We start from the raw sequence: 18,181 nt of genomic DNA, 5'->3' as shown, positions 1-18,181 counted from the left end.
ATTCCCACCGAACGCTCCCATCTGCACCTCCATCCCCGGCCTCCTGTTTGCACCTCCTGTGCAGTGTGAATTTAAGCCTGCAGGCTCCTGTCTGCTCCTCCTGACCGCCTCCTCCACTCACTGTGTGTGTGTGTGTGTGTGTGTGTGTGTGTGTGTGTGTGTGTGTGTGTGTGTGTGTGTGTTATGCCTCCCCAGACTTCTCAATGAAGGAGCCTGACGCAATCAAGCTCTTCATCGGGCAGATACCCCGAAACCTAGAGGAGAAGGACCTGAAGCCCATCTTCGAGCAGTTTGGCAAGATCTATGAGTTGACGGTGATAAAGGACAAATACACGGGGATGCACAAAGGTGAGGGAGAAACAGCCAAGAACTTCCATTTGATAAGATTTTGTCCAAGGAGCTCGTCTGGGGGAAAAATATTGTTAATTTAGTATTCATTATGTGGGAAGATAACAGTGAGAGCAAAGCCTGTTATTACAATATTACTGTTATATGTCTTCCAGTTAGGATTTAATTCTCAGTAAATATCAGATAAGTTAAACTATTCCTCATTTAGCTGTTGTCCCTCTGGAGACGGTTAAAGGACTCCTGTGAGGCCGAAACCTGATTTTTAGCACCAATGATCTAAGAAAGGAACCCGAGTCACAGTTTGTGAAAAGTTTGCTTCTCACGTTTAATGGACTGACGAAAGTATTTGATATTTTACACATGGACTGTCTGAAGTATTGATCAACCTTGGCATAACATTTTTAAAATGACTCTAAATACTTTAAGGTTGGCTCAACATAATTTAATCCACCTCACTAAAACCTCAGCCCTATCTCCTAGAAATTACTTTTATATATGACTAATTTGAAACAGCCAATACGTTCTGAGGGAAATGCTGAGTAAGTTATGCTTTCTATTAAATAAAGAGGAGATGTTGCTAAGTAACATACCTCAGAAGTCGAAAAATGTTGATACTGAACCTGTCTGCAAAATGTTTAGTAACAATGTACCTCAACTAAAGTGCATTTGTTGCCTAACCCTAAGACAGGAGTCTAGACGTGAACCGAAGTTCTGTTGTCAAGATTCTGCATTCAGTATACGTGTCATCTTCCCAAAGCGGATGCGGTACATGAATGTAGTATTTCGTTACTTGACAGAGACAGTGTCTCTGAACATAAGAAGAAAGCAGTTTAGTAACAACAAACTGAATTTTTAGGAGACAGGGTTGTGCATTTTCATACTGCAGTTTGAAGTTCAGTGTCCTGACTGAGACAAGAAGAGGAGACACTTTTTTTTCTGACCAACTCCCAAATAAATGTCCAGGACACTCATAAGGCCCAAACATATCAAACTGACATTGTAGAGCTAGATGTGACGAAGGCAGACTGTTTAGTCACCTCACGTTCCCTGCGTCTCAGCCAAAAAGTTGCATTTGAACATTGCAGAAAGACTACAGCTAACAGCCAACTAGCATGTACGTGGTGTGTCTGCTTGAGAGGAAATAACTCTTCATACCTGCAGGTGGCGATAGTCTGTATTTGTCACAGGCACCCAGGAACGGTGCTCAGCCTTACTTCCAATTTTTCCCAGTGGCCACTCATGGTATTGCAACGAAATAATACTACAGCTGAGAAAATAAATTTTAAGATCTGTGACATCATAGCAATGTTAAGTCTATGAGCTGAGCGAGAACTCGCAGTTAGGGCCAGTGGAAGAAACACTACTGCGCATATTCAGTGGGCCACATACCGCATAAACAAGCTAGTAAGCTAGAATCTTTGGCGTATGCGCCAGGTGAGTGACTCAGCTGGACTGAATAGGCACCATATTGGGAACTGGTATCTAGGTATGATTATACATTTATGATTTGTCATTTAAAAAGGGAAACTGGAAAACCGACAGGACAGATTAAAGACACTGGTTAGCCAGTTGGTACAATAACAACACGACCTGATGCTGAAAGAAACAAAGGATATTTACAGTGTGCTAGTGAACAGTAACACAATTACCAACTGTTTCTGCTACAGAGCTCATTGTTTGTTCAAATTTGTTTTGAGCTCACACCCTCTTGACTTAACTTGTTTATTTGTTTTCCTCACCTCTGTTTCTCTTGTGCACTGAGCTGAACTGCCAGTCACAGTGATTTTATTCAGCAACAGGCTCCGTCATCTCTGCTGCCGATTTAAAGGTGACACACCTGAGACACCAAGCTGTTGGTCAATGTTGGACCATCAGTGAGCGTCTGTTGCCCTAGTTTTTGCAGAGTTTCCCGCATCTTTGGCACTAGTCATTCCTTGTCAGCTTTTTTCAGCCGATTCAGCGTGTTTGTGTACTTTCAGCGAAAGTAAACAAAGAGCTAAAGTCAAGAGGCCATGAGCTCAAAACAAACTCGGTCTAAGATTATGTTATTAGTCATTGAGCTCTTTAGCAGAAACAGTTGGTAAGAGTTAGTGTTGTTGTTCTCTAGCGCATGGTAAATACAATTTGTTCTTACAAAATTAGGTTGTGTTGTTAATGTACCAACTGGCTAACTAGTGTCTTGAATCCGACTTATCGGTCCTCCAGTTTCCCTTTTTGAATGACGAATACAGACTACTGCCGTCTCTGTGGTGTGTTCAAGTGCAGCTTTTTGGCTGAGAAACATGTGATGACGCAACAGTCAGCCTTCATCGCCACTTGTTCTTTGATGTAGTTTTTATGTGTCTTAAACTTCACATGCTAAATCGGTTGGAAAAAAGCCAGCAAGGACTGACTAGTGCAGGACACACCGCAAAAACTAGGGTTACAGACGCTCACCGACAGCCCTTCAGTCAGTCAACATGCATTCACTTCGGTGAGCTAACTAACTACAACAGCAACTGAAATGTGTTGTTGAGCACAGTGTAAAACAAAAATTAGATACTTGAAATGAGGTCTATGTTCATGAGACCTCCATGGTGCATGCTGGGAGGTTTGTCTGCACGCCTAAGTTTTGATGCACAGTTAAAAACTGCAAGAAAAAAATTTAAGACTGTTGGAATTTAAAAAAAAAAAAAGTTGCACAGCTCTCTCCATTTTTTTCAAATTGTCATGACCAGAAAGGTAGACGTCTAAGATCAATCTCAGAAATAGTATTTTGTCAGTCTATAATTGGCTTCACATGGAGATATCAGTCAATCTGTAAGCACATTGTCACCCATTACTCGTGCACGTCACATGGTGAACAGGCTTCTCATATTTAGGAAGTAAAGTCACAACACATTCAAAATCCTGCTCGACAGATGGACTAAAGCTAGTCAAAGTGATCTAAGCTAAACAACCCTCTTTACTATCATTTCTAATGCAAATCTGAGTGCAGAAAAAACAAAGGCTTTTATAAATCCACATAAACCATCAGTCATTTGGGAGACGTATAGGCCAGGTGGTATCAGTCCTCTAACACCTATAACACCTATTCTGCATACATTTACATATTCATGATTTGTGGGAGCCCTAAAGGTTAATGAAGGCCTTTCTCTATTATGTGGGACTGCATACATTTGGCCTTACCAGCATGATATTAAATACTCATTCAGACTGCTTGTGTCTGAATAGTCTCCAGGTATTATGATTTAATTATCCCATAGATCTTCAGTGCTACAGGGAGAACTATTCAACAAAATGACAGTTGTTTATTGTATTTGTTTTAGTTTTTTAAGTCTCTGTTTCATGCAGCTTTAAATACATTTTAATAACAGTGGCCTGATTAAAGGCAGGAGGCATTTTTAGAAATTTAATGCTGACCCAGAACTGTTGTTAAGATAAAACCAAAGCACATATATCAAATGGCAGATTAATAATAGGACAATAAACTCCAGCAGCATGTTTCTGCCTGCAGGTATTCAGGGCAAATGGCCAATGGAGATTAAGTCACAGTAACATCTACACATTATATATAGCATGTGAATCTGATATTAAAAATACATGGACTTAAAGTTCCCTGATCTTCTAACAAGGGATGGGGAAAAATTGATTGTTAGATGCATCAGAATTCTCTCCTTAGAGATTTTGTCTTGATGCTGAAAAGGCAATAATCTGAAATTTAAACCCCAATTCTTGACATTATGATCAGCTGAGCAAAATTGGAAGACTAGGCTTTACGTTCCTTATGGCTGAACCAACTGGATGGTGAAACATGACAAACATAAACCATGGATATATAAAGAGAACTGATTGACTTACAAGTTACAACATTCAGATCTTCCGCATTGTTGGACACATAAAGCAAGTGCACCAGAGACTTCCCACCTGAGCCGGGACTTGTAATTCCATGATTTGGCCACCATGTGAAATTGGTTTCAAAGCCTATTTAGGTATATCTGTGGCTGGAGCAGTTACGTGACTCGCCCACCATGCCTACACATCAGTCCACAATCAGTGTCCTTTGCCCCTTGATCCAGAGGCAGAGGCCCTTTAGAATATGCAAAGTTAGCATTTAGCTGGCTGTGAAGTGTTAAAGGAGAGGTGGTTAAATTCAGGGTGAAAGTTACATGTTGTTACCTGTAAAGTGAATTATGTTTTCATTTATAATGAATTTTAATGTAGTTTATTGCTACGCTTGGCCTCATATTTCAAACAACCGTGATATTATTAAGTTAGTTGGTCATCACGTACTAGTGGTGGGCACGGTATGCATGGGCGTGTCATATAGGCTCCAAACAGAATGTTGCAGCGGCTAAACATGTCTTTTCAAGGCTGCCACTGTTCCTTGGGACTTGACACAAATTTGTACATTGTGTCTACGTTCTAAGCTAGACTACTGAATAATATCAACGTTTTATATTATCAGTTGAGTCAGAACAGTACATGCGGATGTCTGTGTTAACTTACCACAGTGGAAGCCGGTAAAGTGATCATGGTTACAGTGATCAACGGCTTATATGGATCAAAGCTGGTGCTGGTGCTGTGTGCACATTAAAATCATGACAGTAGAAAGAAAGTTATTTTCTCTAAATGAAGAACTTGCTGACATATTGCCTAAAACGAGACAACGAGAAAGTTCAATTCAGTTCAGTGAACTCTATTAGTCCCAGGAGGACAATTCATTTACAGCTTTTCCCAGTCCATACCTTACATACAGCATTCAAAAACTCAAAAGACTCACAGGTGAGGCAGTTTTACGTCTGAGACACAGGTCAGCATAGACTTCATAGATCAATACCAGGGAAAAATGAATAAAATAAAATTAAAAAAACAACATTTGGTCGCCCTATGTCAGTTGGGAGAAGCTCCAGCCCCCCAGCGACCCCTAGCAGGATAAGCGCTTACAGAAAATAAACAGATGAAATAATTTGTTGTACGTGATATAAAAAAACAAGTTTAAAAAGTCATTTTAAATGATCATCTCCACACATATATGTAAATATAATATTAATATATAAGTAGACTAGAGCAATTCACTTGATTCATTAAAATGACTCCTGTTGACATTTAGTTGTAGGGTTGCACGATATGCAAAATAATCACATTGCGATTATCTTGACAGATCTTGTGCGATATGAGTTTGGATTTTAGTGGGAATGGCATTTTTTTGCATTTTATTTTTACTATAAAAATACAAAAATTATGATGATGTGATTTTTGATTTGGTCTGTACTATACAAGCGTGTTCACTTATATCTGGAATATGATTTATAGCACAGGGCATCTCTGTCGTACCACAGTGCCACATTTATAATGTTATATTGTGACGTGACAGCTCTTATGATTTGGAAATTGCACTTGGCCATATTTCAATTTTAATAATATTTTGATTAATTGTGCAGCCCTGTTTAGTAGCCTGATAGCAGGATGAATGTCTTAGAGTAGCGGTTTGTTTTCCTAAAGGCACCTTATAACACATAAAGTGATGGAGACAGAAAACCAATGAGCTCCTCTGGTTGAAACCGCTCTTGTCAAGTGGATTGATAATGGCCAGTCACAAAATGCCCCCATGTGATGCCCCTCATCAATTTATAATCATGTAATAAATATACAGCTGTCAAATAGATGGTAATCTGCATGAGAAATGAGGAAAATGGAAAGAAAAATTGGTTACAATAATCGCTTAATTCGACCTGGGTCAAATTGGTCACTATAAGTGGGTCAGCACACTTTGTTTGTTTTCTAGTTGGTTGTTTGCACTGCTGGAAAATATGTTGGCAACTCTAACCTTCCAGTTGACACATCTCTTCCATTTGTTACCACTATTATATTTATAAAAGATAATAAAAGTGATTTAATTTGTTTATTTTACTTCTGTATCATCACAAATGCGCTATGCTTTGAAAGTAGCAAGTAGTTACACAGTGAAGAAAAGTAAATCATGTATACAAATCAAAAATATAATCCCATCGTAGCCCTCTGAATTGAGTTGTGAGGTGCTTATAGATTCCCATCCATACCTCTAAATAGGGATACGCACGATCAGTTGACTAGTCGATTCAAGGATGCTACCCTCGCCAGTCAGCTACAGAGATACTAGCTGGTTAAACTTATTTTTGAAATTATTATTACTATATGACTTTTATTCAGTGAGTTGTTGTCATGTTCTGAAAGATAATGTTCAATGGTCATCATGCACGGTGCAAAGTATCACATTGCAGCAGCATTTAAAATACAATTTGGTTCTTAAAAAATGTAATTAATGATTTTAAAAATGGCTCCACAATATGCACAATAATTTCTGGACAATTGTTGACCTTACAGATTAAATTGTGCTAAATTGTGACTGTTTTTTCTACTTAAAGACTGATCGATTAGTCTAAGTTTCTGTTTAAATGTGAGAGAAATCAGTTGTTAGGAACACTCCTTCTTCTAACACTTAGTCTTTTTGTCTCCAGGATGTGCCTTCCTGACATACTGTGCACGTGAGTCCGCCCTCAAAGCCCAGAATGCACTGCATGAGCAGAAGACACTACCAGGGGTGAGTGTGTCTTTTCAAGATTCTCAGCAGCTCACATGTATATCTAAATAAAGGGAGCAGAATAACTGGCATACTAGGCTATCTGAACGCACCACACAGACACACGTGGACACGCAGTGACACAGGAAAATTAACCAAGTTTGACATGCAGGCCTGACTTCCCCCTTTAGCTGATACGCTGCAATAAAGGTCAGAGGCTGCTCTCCCTCTTATGTTTCATATGTGATGCATCCAGACATATCCATCCAGTTAAGGCATGAGTCATCTTGCTACATGTCACGGGTCGAGAGAGACAGCTATGAGGCTCGCTGCTGGAGTGACTTTGCCAGTTCTTATTCTCTCTGATGTTTCTCTTCCTTTCTGCGTCTCTGTCTCTCTTCTCTCTCTCTCTCTCTCTCTCCCCCTTCTTTCCATCCATCTCTCCCTCTGAATTCTAATCAAAGTTAAACCTAGCTTTATTAGCATAGCCAGGCAGCAGGTGTGCTGCCAAATGACATTTCCAGAGCTAAATATGACGTGACAGCCGCGTCTCTATAATAACCGACTATATGAGAGACAAGGCGACAAGGCAAGGAATTACTGAGACAGAGTGTGCTCCCAGACTTGCTGCTGCTTCCTCTTTTATTAACAAGGCTTTACCCCTGTTTCCTTTTTGGTTATTTTTGTTGAAACCTACATCATGCACTTCTTTTTTTCCAGCCCCTCCCAAATGGTCATAGTAGTTTTTGAGGAAAGAGTAGAGAAGCTGATGAACAGTGTAAGGCTGAACCCAATGACCATATTCAGTATCGATTAATCTCATTAATCATTCATTAATCTGTATGATGTGGTCAAATTGCTTGTGTTTATGCTACGAACAGTCAAAGGCCCAATGATATTCAATTAAATTACACAGAAGACAAAGAAAACCAGCAAACATTCACAGTGGAGAGGCTGGGAACTAAGGAATTTGTTGCATTTTTGCTTTAAAAATGTCAAGATTGGTCGATTAATCAAGTAGTCATTCAACAAAAAAAAAATAATAATAGGCAGCTATTTATGATTTAGCGGTTGAGTAATTTCTCAAGCATCAGGTTATGGCTTCTAAAATGTCAGGATGTGCTGCTTTTCTTTGTCTTAAAGGAGCAGTGTGTCAAATTTAGTAGTATACTAGCTAAAACTTTTCCCATGCTAAACCTAAACTTCTGGTTATATTTCCTCCAGTGTTCATTGTTCAGGTGGTTTTTACTGGGAGCCTGGTTATTCGCAGAGGACTCCTCCTCTCCAAAACAAACGTCCGGTTGATTTAAACCAGTAAAAATACTGAATGAAGCAGTTTCACGTTAAAAATCAGCGTTTCTGTGATGCTGTTTGGGCTCGTTTCAGTGGCTGACAGAAACTGTGAATGGCCCTATCTCGAGCCAGTGTTTGGTTTGTCCGTTCTGGGCTATTGTAGAAACATGGCAGACTCCGTAGACGAAGACCCGCTCCCATTGTTGGGAGGGTAATGAAAACACAGCAATCCTTATTTTCAGCTGATTATACACTAAAGAAAATGTATTATATTATATTCCATGTCTGCAAATGTATCCCCCTAAATCCTACACACTGAACCTTTGAATAATAGCGAACTGGTTATCTTAATAAAACCAAAAGATCTTTGACATGACGTAGTACTCTGGAAAACTGTGTTGGGCATTTTCTACTTTTTCAGACATGCAATAGTCAAACACAATTACTAATTTACTGAAAATTATTGTAGTTGAATCCTAAAGAAAACACAAGCACCAGCCCTCACATTTTGAGAAGCTTGATCCTTGATAAATAAGCTATTATTCAATTATTAAAAGTGTTGACTTATTGATTGTTGCAGCAGAAGGTTGTTGTAGTAGCAGGCAGGGGGCTTCTGGGGGACACAGAGACACTCCGAAGGAGCAGACTGGTATTAAGGTTGCAACAAAAGAAATCCCATTGTTAGCGTGACAGTAGCGTGACCTTCCTGACCTCTCACAGGGGATCAGCAGGGTCCGATGCCCCCCCCAATGCTAAAGCTCTCTCCCCCCTGTGTTTCAACCCCAGCGGCTCTCCTACTCACAACCTCTTACCTCTAAGCCGTGTGGAACAAGCTAAACCCTCCTGTGTTCTCTCAATCCTTCCCTACCCTTCCCCCTCTCTTGCCAAAAGGAAAAAGAAAAAAAGACGAAAACCATATTATTAGCTCCATACACGCCCACATGGACCAGATCTGCTTCCCACCCCTGCTACCAGCTGTGGTGTAATTGTCATCTAATTGCACCTGCACTGCCAAAGAATAATTAACTTTGGCATCTCATGGTCAGGGCGATACAAAAGAAATAACATGAAAGCAATTATTGGACTGAGAGCTCGAATGAAAGCACACCTGAATGAAGAGAAAGCTGAAGGATGTCATTAACACTCAGCACTGCTTTTTTGTTAGCATTTGTCCTCTCTGGAAAATAAGAGTCAGTCTTCAGGCTTTTTCTTTCTCCTTGCTGTTTTACTGATTTTTTTTTGTCTCTGCCGACAATGGAAAAGAAGAAAGAAACAGAAAGAAAGAAGTCAGGCAGGGGCGAACAGATGGTTGTTTCGGAGTGGCACCTGGCCTTGTGTTTAATTTCAGGTGAGAGTCTCTAAGTGAAAGGGGGAGGAAGAGTGTCAAAAGCACATTCAGCCGAAAGCGAGGGAAGAAAGTGAGAGAATGGTTGAAGTTGGAAAAAGGCAGGAGGATTAATCCAGATTCACTCTGAGAGGTAGTGTGGAAATAGAGGTCGGAGGTACTCACATTCAGTCCGACTTGAACATCTTGTACTCTTGTCCCCTCTGTTCTTATCGCTTTATCTCTGTGTGCTGTATCAGGCCAGTTCGTCTGGCCAAGTCAGCTGTTGTGAGGCTCACAGAGAGACATTAACATCCAGTTATGCTGCATTGTAAAGAAGCCATTTTATACAACATCTTCCAAAACCAAACTTAAATTAAAACAATTTTAAATAAATAACTGTTAAGCTTAATGAATTTCATCATGTTGCTATTTGGCATTAAAGTCATTGGACAAAATGAATTTGCAGCTATTTTCATCATTCATTTGCAGCAAGTATTTATAGAATTATGTTTTGTGGTTTTCTTTTATGATCGTACATTTACCACATTTAGTCTAAACTCTATGACACATCTGCACGTGAATACAGAATCTGTAGGCAGTTGGGCAAGATTTTAGGTTCTGGTTTCTGTTTGTAGTATGTTTGTAGTCCAAGTAGTGTTGACCAATCATGTTTTAGCTGGCTTTGGTTACATCCTGATAAACAGTCCTTGTGGAGAGGCAGAACGCATTGGCTGAAATGCCATCTTGGAACCCATCGACTATCTGATGACAATTTAGATTTTTATTTGCTGTCTTTGAATTTATCTGCAAGTATCTGTATATAGAGATTACCCAGAAGCTAAATTGCGATTAGACTTGCAGCAATCACAATGACTGGCACACAGAAGAGCAAGTCTTGGCCCACATATCCATTATCCGGATATCCGCTGGATACACTGAAACCAGAAATATTTCCAGAGGTTTATTGTCGTCAGACTGATAGCAGATGGGCTCCGAGACTGCACTAGCCTAGCAAATTTTGGGATTTTGGACTGTTGGACATAGGCTAACCATTGCACCCATCGAATGTTATCCTTGCAGTGTGATTTCCAGCATTGTGGATATGAGTTAGAATGGTCCTGAAACGCTGACGAGTAGGTTCAGAATGTTGTTTTCAGCATAATAAATGACTGTTGGCATCTGGAGCAGTGTTGTTACGTGTCACTTTTACTGTTGTTAGGTTTAGGCGCAAAGACTACATGGGGTGTGTTTGGAAATACTCACTTTGAGTGCCAGAGTGCATACTGGAGCGCTGTTGGAATGCACCATGCGGTTATTCAGAACACCACACGTTAGGAGCAGCAGAATAGATTCTGGACCCTCTGTCTGGGGAGACGAAGCAGCAGAGTACCTAATGGAGTGACTGTGTGATGTTTGTTAGTTCTTGTAGAGACAGAATGCTCTGTTTCTTTGAACAGCCTCGCTCTCATTTTGGTGTCACAAACACACCCTTGGTTAGTTGCTTTGGCTTTAAATAAGTACCTTTTGTAGAATATGTGATATAAGTCCCATTCATAACAATACGTAATCCATGTGATGTATGTCACTTACTTAAAATAAGTCAGTGTTGCCTTTTGGTTTCACACGGGACACAGATACCGTCTCCTGGGTGAAAGTCCTGTTTTTGACTAAACCACCACCTCAACCACCCTCCCCATTTGGACTGTCTCGCTGTTTATGTTAACGCTACTTCAGCTGACTTCTTCTGTCAGCACACAACAATAAACATGGCTTTGTAATATGCTGATAACAGTATTCCAAACATACTTGTTGGTGTGGCAGGACCCTGCTAACCCAAATCTATGAGGCTGATAACCAGTAATAACGCTAATTTAATGGTGTGATAATGTTCAAACTGGGTGATCATGGGCTTCTGTGGTAACGTTAATTTAGAGACCAAACGCTCAGTCGATTAATTGAGAAAATAATCAGGAGGTTGAACGAAAGCTTCGTGAAATTTACTTTCTTGAGAGTTAGATATAAGATCAATACAACCGTCATGTCTGTTTGGTAAATACGAAGCTGCAGTCAGCTAACTTAGCTTAGCATAACCAGCAAACGGTGGAAAACAGCTAGCCTGATTCCATCCAAACCTATCACAATCCATCTACCAGTAGATTTAAAGCCACACTAATAAACATGTTCTATCTAGTTTGTTTAAGAGCCAGGCTAGCTGTTTCCAGGCTTTATGCTAAGCTAACAGGCTGCTGACTGTCGCATCATATTTCACGTACAGACACGAGAGAGGTGTCAATCTTCCCATTTAACTCTCAGCAAAGAAGCAAATTAGCGTGTTTCCCAGAATGTTTAACTTTTTGATTGATCGATAAGGACAATAATTGTCAGTTGCAGCCCTGAAGCTCATATCTGCTTCAGCAGAGACATAATATATTGCCCCTCATCAGCACTCACTTACCAGAATTAATATTTGCCTCACTGTTAATTCTAAATGCAATAAGAATTTAATAGTGCGACTGTGCCCAAGTGAGAAAGTGTGTGTGTTTGGTGTATATTTGCATGTGCAGCGAGGGAAGGGAGGGCAGGTGTTCGCACTAACACGGTTTAATGAAGGGTGTGTGTGCTTTTGTGTGCGTGCGTGTGCGGCTGTGTGTGAAAGTCTGTTTGCTTTTGTGTGCATGTGTTTCCATGGAGGGTACACATCCAAAGATATGGATGGGTGGATGGAAGTTGTTGGGTTTATTATAGGCTCCTCTCAGGTTTCTTCATTCATTATCTGCTGTGCGTGTGTGTGTGTGTGTGTGTGTGTGTGTGTGTGTGTGTGTGTGTGTGTGTGTGTGTGAGGGAGAGTAAAATCTGAGCTGCAAGGCCTCCTGTGTTTAAGCTGCCCATACGAGAGGAAAGAGCCCTCTTTGAGTGGAACATCTGACTAAGCCTGACATTTACTCAGCCATAAGGACTCAGACGGAGCAGACAGGGGTTTTATCAATAGTCTGAAATAAATGCATATGCTAAATATAGCCCAGGCTTTTTATGCAGGATATGAGATGGGAAGTTGTAGTGCCAAAGCATTGTGCCCTTAATGCTTGAGCAAATGTTCTGCTGCAGAGACACGTGGGCCATGAACAGTTGCAAGGTGATGTTAAAAGCCTTTTATGCACCTGTTGTCACTTGTTAAATCTTTGCATTTTAGCCTTTTTTATAGTAACAACAGACAAATAGATAGAAACTGGCATATTGTGCTCATTTTCAGTTTCATTCGTGTGTTTTGGGTTTCTCCTTGAACATGTTTTCATGCTTTAACAGTCAAAAAATACCCACTTTATTCTCCTCATACTGTCTGTGCTTGAACACCTTTGTTCACCCTCTGTCTAAGATGCTCTGCTTTAGCGATAACCTCTTTAAAACCCCTTCCTAAAAAATCCCAATCTGCTCTTATTGGTCAACATTTCAGGGTGTTTTTTTTTTGTATCCTGGTGTCTCTGCACAGTTGTAGTGGCCAAACAGTGAAATTACATCTGTCATGTGCTGCCATGTGGCCCAAAAAGACTTTCCCATCGACATACATAGCAAAACAGACATCTGTGAATCTCTAGATACATTTTTTTGAGCATCACAATGGCTGCAAAGTGGCTTGTTTTACCATCAGAATGTGATCCATTCAGTTTGATAACATTTGGGAAGTCTAGAAAAGCCACATGATTAAATTATGTTATCCCCCTGTATCCAGTTCTCTTTATACATCCATGACACCATCGTTGCAGCCAGGGGTATGACAGTAACAGAATATAGCGACACTTTCTTACGTGAAACATTACCAGTTTAAGCTTTTAAACCAAAATGATCACAACAGCAGATGTTCCAGCAGGAATACGATTCAAAATTGCCAACCAAGATTGCATATTTCCCTGATGTTAGCATGTAGCTACATGTAGCAGTGTAATTGAAGCTGGGGTATGACTGTGCCTACAACTTACCTATAACATTTTTAAACCGCAACCAGACATGTTTCAGCTGGAATATGATCCAAAATCAGGGAGAATTAAACAACCTCAGCAACCAAGATTGCACGTTTCCCTGATGTTAGCATGTAGTTACATGGAGCAGTGTACTTGCAGCTGGGGAATGACTGTGACAGAGTAAAGCAGCACTTTCTTCCGTTAAAAGTCACAAATAAAAGCTTTGAAATGCAACCAGATCTGTTTCAGCAAGGATATGATCCAAGCTTTTGAGAAAATAACAAGAGCGGCAACCAAGATGTCATGTTTCTCTGATGTTAGCACATAGTTTCATGTAGAAGTGTAGGCAATGTTATAATAATAATAATAATAATAATAACAATAACCTTTATTTATATAGCACTTTTCAAAACATATGTTACAAAGTGAAAAGTTACAGACTGAAAATGCTCTGTCCCCCTTAGTTTTCAGACTCTGGGACGCATAAAAGGCCTTTGCCTGAGGAACGTAAAGTGCGAGTTGGAGCATATGATGTTAAAAGTTTGGTGATATAACTAGGACAGAGACCGTTGAGACATTTGAAAGTGATCAATAAAATATTAAAATCAATTCTAAAACGTACTGGCAGCCAAAGTAGAGATGCTAAAATAGGTGTGATGTGACCGTGTTTTTTTAGTTCTGATTAAACACTTGAAGTGCCTGGAGAAGATGACCATATAAAAAAATCTGTCATGATCTTGCATCATCTTATCAGTAGGAAAATAAAACCAAAACTTTTGAAAAAGGGAATCCAGAAGGGTCTTTTCCTTTATAGGGTTTACTTTTACATACGTTTACCTCATTATTTCAAACTCTGGCCACATGTAATATGAACATCTGACACTGTAACATTATCTAATGACAGAAAATACGGAAAAGCTGAATAGGTCCCACAACAAGGCAAAAAAATACACAAGCAGATGCTCAGATTTGGTTCACTATGGTCCTAAAACATGCTGCCGTGATGTGAACATGAGTACGTAACTTGCTGTAAAATGTTATTTTGTGTGTCTGACAATAAGCGGATAAAGCAGCTCCTCCATATGTAGCCACGTCCTGATGTCAGCAAGCTGCCGGGATGATGATGATGATAGCAATTAGAGCGACTGTGTTCACTTGATGAATCTATCTGGAGTTAAGTGTGCATTCATGCGTCGATTCATTTACATATGCGTGCATATCAATGCGTGGCGGGAACGATGCAGGACAGGCGCCACTGACTGACAACAAAAAGAGGGTCCGTCCTCTGTACGTCACTCTGGGGCAACTGTAATGATGAATGCAGATTGGATTTATAGAGGTGGTAAATGGGTGTGAATTAAAGAGAAATTGGATAAATGAAGGAGGGGGAGGACGGGGGCAATAAGGGAGGGTGTGGAGGAGGGGAGGAAGAGATGAATGAAAGTTTGACATAATGAACAGTGGGTGGCAGCAAGGGTGGAGGGGGTTGGAGGTGCATTGAGGCAGTGTGTTTATCAGCTTAAATACAGACATCTGTTACTGAGAAATTGTGTGTTTTCGGGGGGTTGGGGAGTCTGTGTGTGTGGGTGTGTGGGTGTGTGTGTGTCAGGCAAACACAGAAAAGTAGAAAGAGGCTGTTGTCACAAAACTCATTAGGGCTCTTTGAACTACACATACACTGGACTATGGTGGAGTTAAAGTGTGTAAACCAATGCCTGAATTAAAAAAAGTTACAAAAAACAAAACAAAAGTAGGACATGGACCCTATCTCTACACACACACACACACACACACACACACACACACAGAAATGTGTCCGTGATTCAGTTCTTTTCCCCCTTCTGCTCCACTGAGTCGAGTCAAACAACACTTGACATGAATATTTAACAGTTAGAAGAGACAAAACAATTGAGAGTCAACTAGAGTGTTGTTAGAAATTTACTCTTTGATATTCAGTTTCTCCACTTTGAGGGATTTTCGTTGGCTGTCTGACAAAAAAAATGTCAGCTTCGAGAGCTGTCAGCTTCGCCTTGATACTGGACAGACTAGTGAACCCTGTAGGAGAAGGAGACAGCGCTGGGGAAGCAGCTTTGACACTGAAGACTGGATTATTGATTAAATATTATTGAACTGTACAAGCACTGTGCTGTCAGTCTCTTTGTGTTTGATTGATTTAGCGACTGGCTGAATTCAGGAGAAGGTTTCTCTGTGCTTTGTGTGCTCGCCCGCCCATGTGTGTGTGCATCCACGTGTGGAAACATTAACAGACCGTACTTGTGCATTTCTGCCTTTTTTTTTTTGTCCCTGCCTCTCTTGCTTTGTTCCCACTCTTTGTGCAAGCTCACAATGATCTGCGTTTATTAATCTCCTTTTTCTTCCCCCTTTTTTTTTTTTTTTTTTGCCTGTGAATATACCAATTTCCACCTGTGCTTGTTCTTTTCCCCCGGGTGAATTCACAAGTGCGTCCCAGCGTTAAGTGCATTTGCGACGAGGAGGAGGTGGATGGAGAGAAGCGAGGGAGCAAAAGCAGCAGAGACAAGGAGAGGAACAGAACAGGGAGGGGAGGGGAGGGGAGGCGGGAGGTGGCAGGTTGATTACGGTCGCAGGTCTCGTTGCCTGGAGACGGCGGGGACGAGGGATGCCAGGTTGCTAGGCGACCAGCGCGATGCAATGACCAGCGCTGTGTGATGGAGCGGAGGGGAGGCGAAGACGGAAAATTGTCTTTGTGCCCCCCGCCCCACCCATAAATGTTCTTGAAAGAGCAGGGGAGATGGTCTCCGCTGATATATTTACCATTCAGAGTGGCTGCTTTTCAGGGTAGACAGGCAGAATGAATTGATATTGGAGAGAAAACAGGCGACAGAAATGTGTCACCCTCACGCAGCAGCAGCCGCCTGCTATATCTAGACTTAACTACACTGGAGCTGTGAGAGTATAGAGATTATCATCTGCTCTGGTGGGTCATAATACAGAAAAATATCATCACCAATATGCTTTACTCACTCCGACTGTAAACGATCCTCTATCTAAAACACATTTGGGTTGCCGTCGTAGATGAAAATGCATTTACACGGGAGCGTATACGGACGTTAATGTTATGGGGGGTCATGCATTATGGCGAAGGGGTCGAGCTGTGATTTGATTGGATAATCTATGGATTTAATATCTCATAATCCTAGCAAAATCCCCCTGCGGCATCACAGAGCAGAAAGATTAAGTATGTGTAGATGTTGCTGTGAGCGACAGGAGCAGGCAGAGCATGTGTGTGTGGGAACAATGAATGTGTGTTTAGTTGGAGGATGATTGTATATTATATCTCGTGTGTTTGGAGACGGAGCACAAGAGGCAGAAAAAATCAAATAGGAAAAAGCACACTGGTAAAATTGGTTGTTGATCAGGCAGGTTTTGCCTAGTCGTGTGTGTTGTCTGTGCACAGTATGGGACTGTTTTTGTAAACAAGCCTGGGAGAGAAAGGGGAGGGGAGCAACAGGAGGGGGAGGAGGAGGGGAGAGAGCAAATTACTGTAAAGTGTACGTTTGTGGTTTAGGCTTAGAGGGAGATATTTTTCTCCCTGCTCCTGCATCTGCTCTCCAGGCAGCGCCAACATTCAACAGGCACAAGCGCTCCGTCCCTCCATCTTTTTTTTTGGGGGGGGGGGGTGTGTTCTGTCATTTTTCCTCTCCTCCTTGTCTTCCCCCTCCTCACTCCCTCCGTCACACACACGTCTAATCCCTCCATCTCTCGACCTAGAAGCACCCTTTGTCCTCCTCATTTGTTTTTCACCCATCTCTTCCGCACGTCGTTCAGGGCAACCTTGTTTACCTGATGTGGGGCTCTCATCACCGGGGTTGTCATGACGATGGCCATGCAAGCGCGGTCTTCGTCAGAGAAGTAGGGCCGGTTGCCGTGCCGATGTGAAGTGGCACAGCCTCGATGGCCTCCACTTCTCACTGTTTTCCCTCTTGTATATTCTAATACCAATCTCCTGAGCCATCTGCTGCGCTTCTTCTTATCAACGCCACCACCGCAGCCGTCGTTGTTTGTCTTCCTGCAGTGAAATATGGGCCATGGCATTTTTTACAGGCGTCAGTCAAACATGCTATCAATCAAAGATGTCACATTAAACTGCTGCCATGAGGTTGTGGCATCAGCTTTGAGTCCTTTACAATTTATTTCACCAGGAATTATCTCTTGTCTTTGCATTAGAAAACCAGCTCATCTAATCTCATTCTGAGTCTGGCTCTGCTGTAGGTGGTGAAAGAATTTATATCGCTCTCGGTGTATAGCAGAGATGTAGCACCCAGCGAAGACACAGAGTTCTCGTTGTCAGTATTTATTTTTGAAGTTTAAGCAAACAAAGGTGCAGTTTACTTAAATAACTTTCACATTTGGTGAATAATGGGTGTGGGAAAAAACACAAAAATAAATGTATGTGAAAACAATAACTCTTACTTTAATATTTTAATATCTGACTATGTAGTTTTTCTTGTGGTTAGAAGAAAACTCTCCCAATTGCTACATCAGACCAGTAAAGAAAGCAAGATGTATTCCTAGCTGCCAGCTTTCATTATATTTGTTTAAAGCTGCTGTCTTTGCCTCCACACTTTAATTTTTAAGCATTTGTATTTTCAAAAATACTTACAGTTCATAACTTTTTTCATCAATTATCGAATGCACATTTAAATCAAGTGCATAAAAAGTTGAGAGAGCATTATG

The 18,181-nt window shown here is 41.0% G+C and overlaps 1 protein-coding gene across 5 annotated transcripts in view; it reads left to right on the top strand.

Annotated features, from left to right (window-relative positions):
• The window catches only part of LOC125904404 (CUGBP Elav-like family member 3), a 63,239-nt gene that overhangs the window by 24,592 nt on the left and 20,466 nt on the right, over positions 1-18,181 (top strand). For all 5 annotated transcript variants that reach the window (XM_049601773.1, XM_049601771.1, XM_049601768.1 and 2 more), the window contains 2 exons: positions 196-348; positions 6,828-6,910. In XM_049601773.1, coding sequence (XP_049457730.1) covers positions 204-348; positions 6,828-6,910 — 228 coding nt within the window. In that variant the 5' untranslated portion in view covers positions 196-203. The remainder of the gene's footprint in view (positions 1-195; positions 349-6,827; positions 6,911-18,181) is intronic.

The sequence above is a fragment of the Epinephelus fuscoguttatus genome, linkage group LG17 (genome assembly GCF_011397635.1).
Source record: "Epinephelus fuscoguttatus linkage group LG17, E.fuscoguttatus.final_Chr_v1".
NCBI classification, from domain to species: Eukaryota; Metazoa; Chordata; class Actinopteri; order Perciformes; family Serranidae; genus Epinephelus; species Epinephelus fuscoguttatus.
This window is presented reverse-complemented; position numbering and strand designations above follow the sequence as displayed.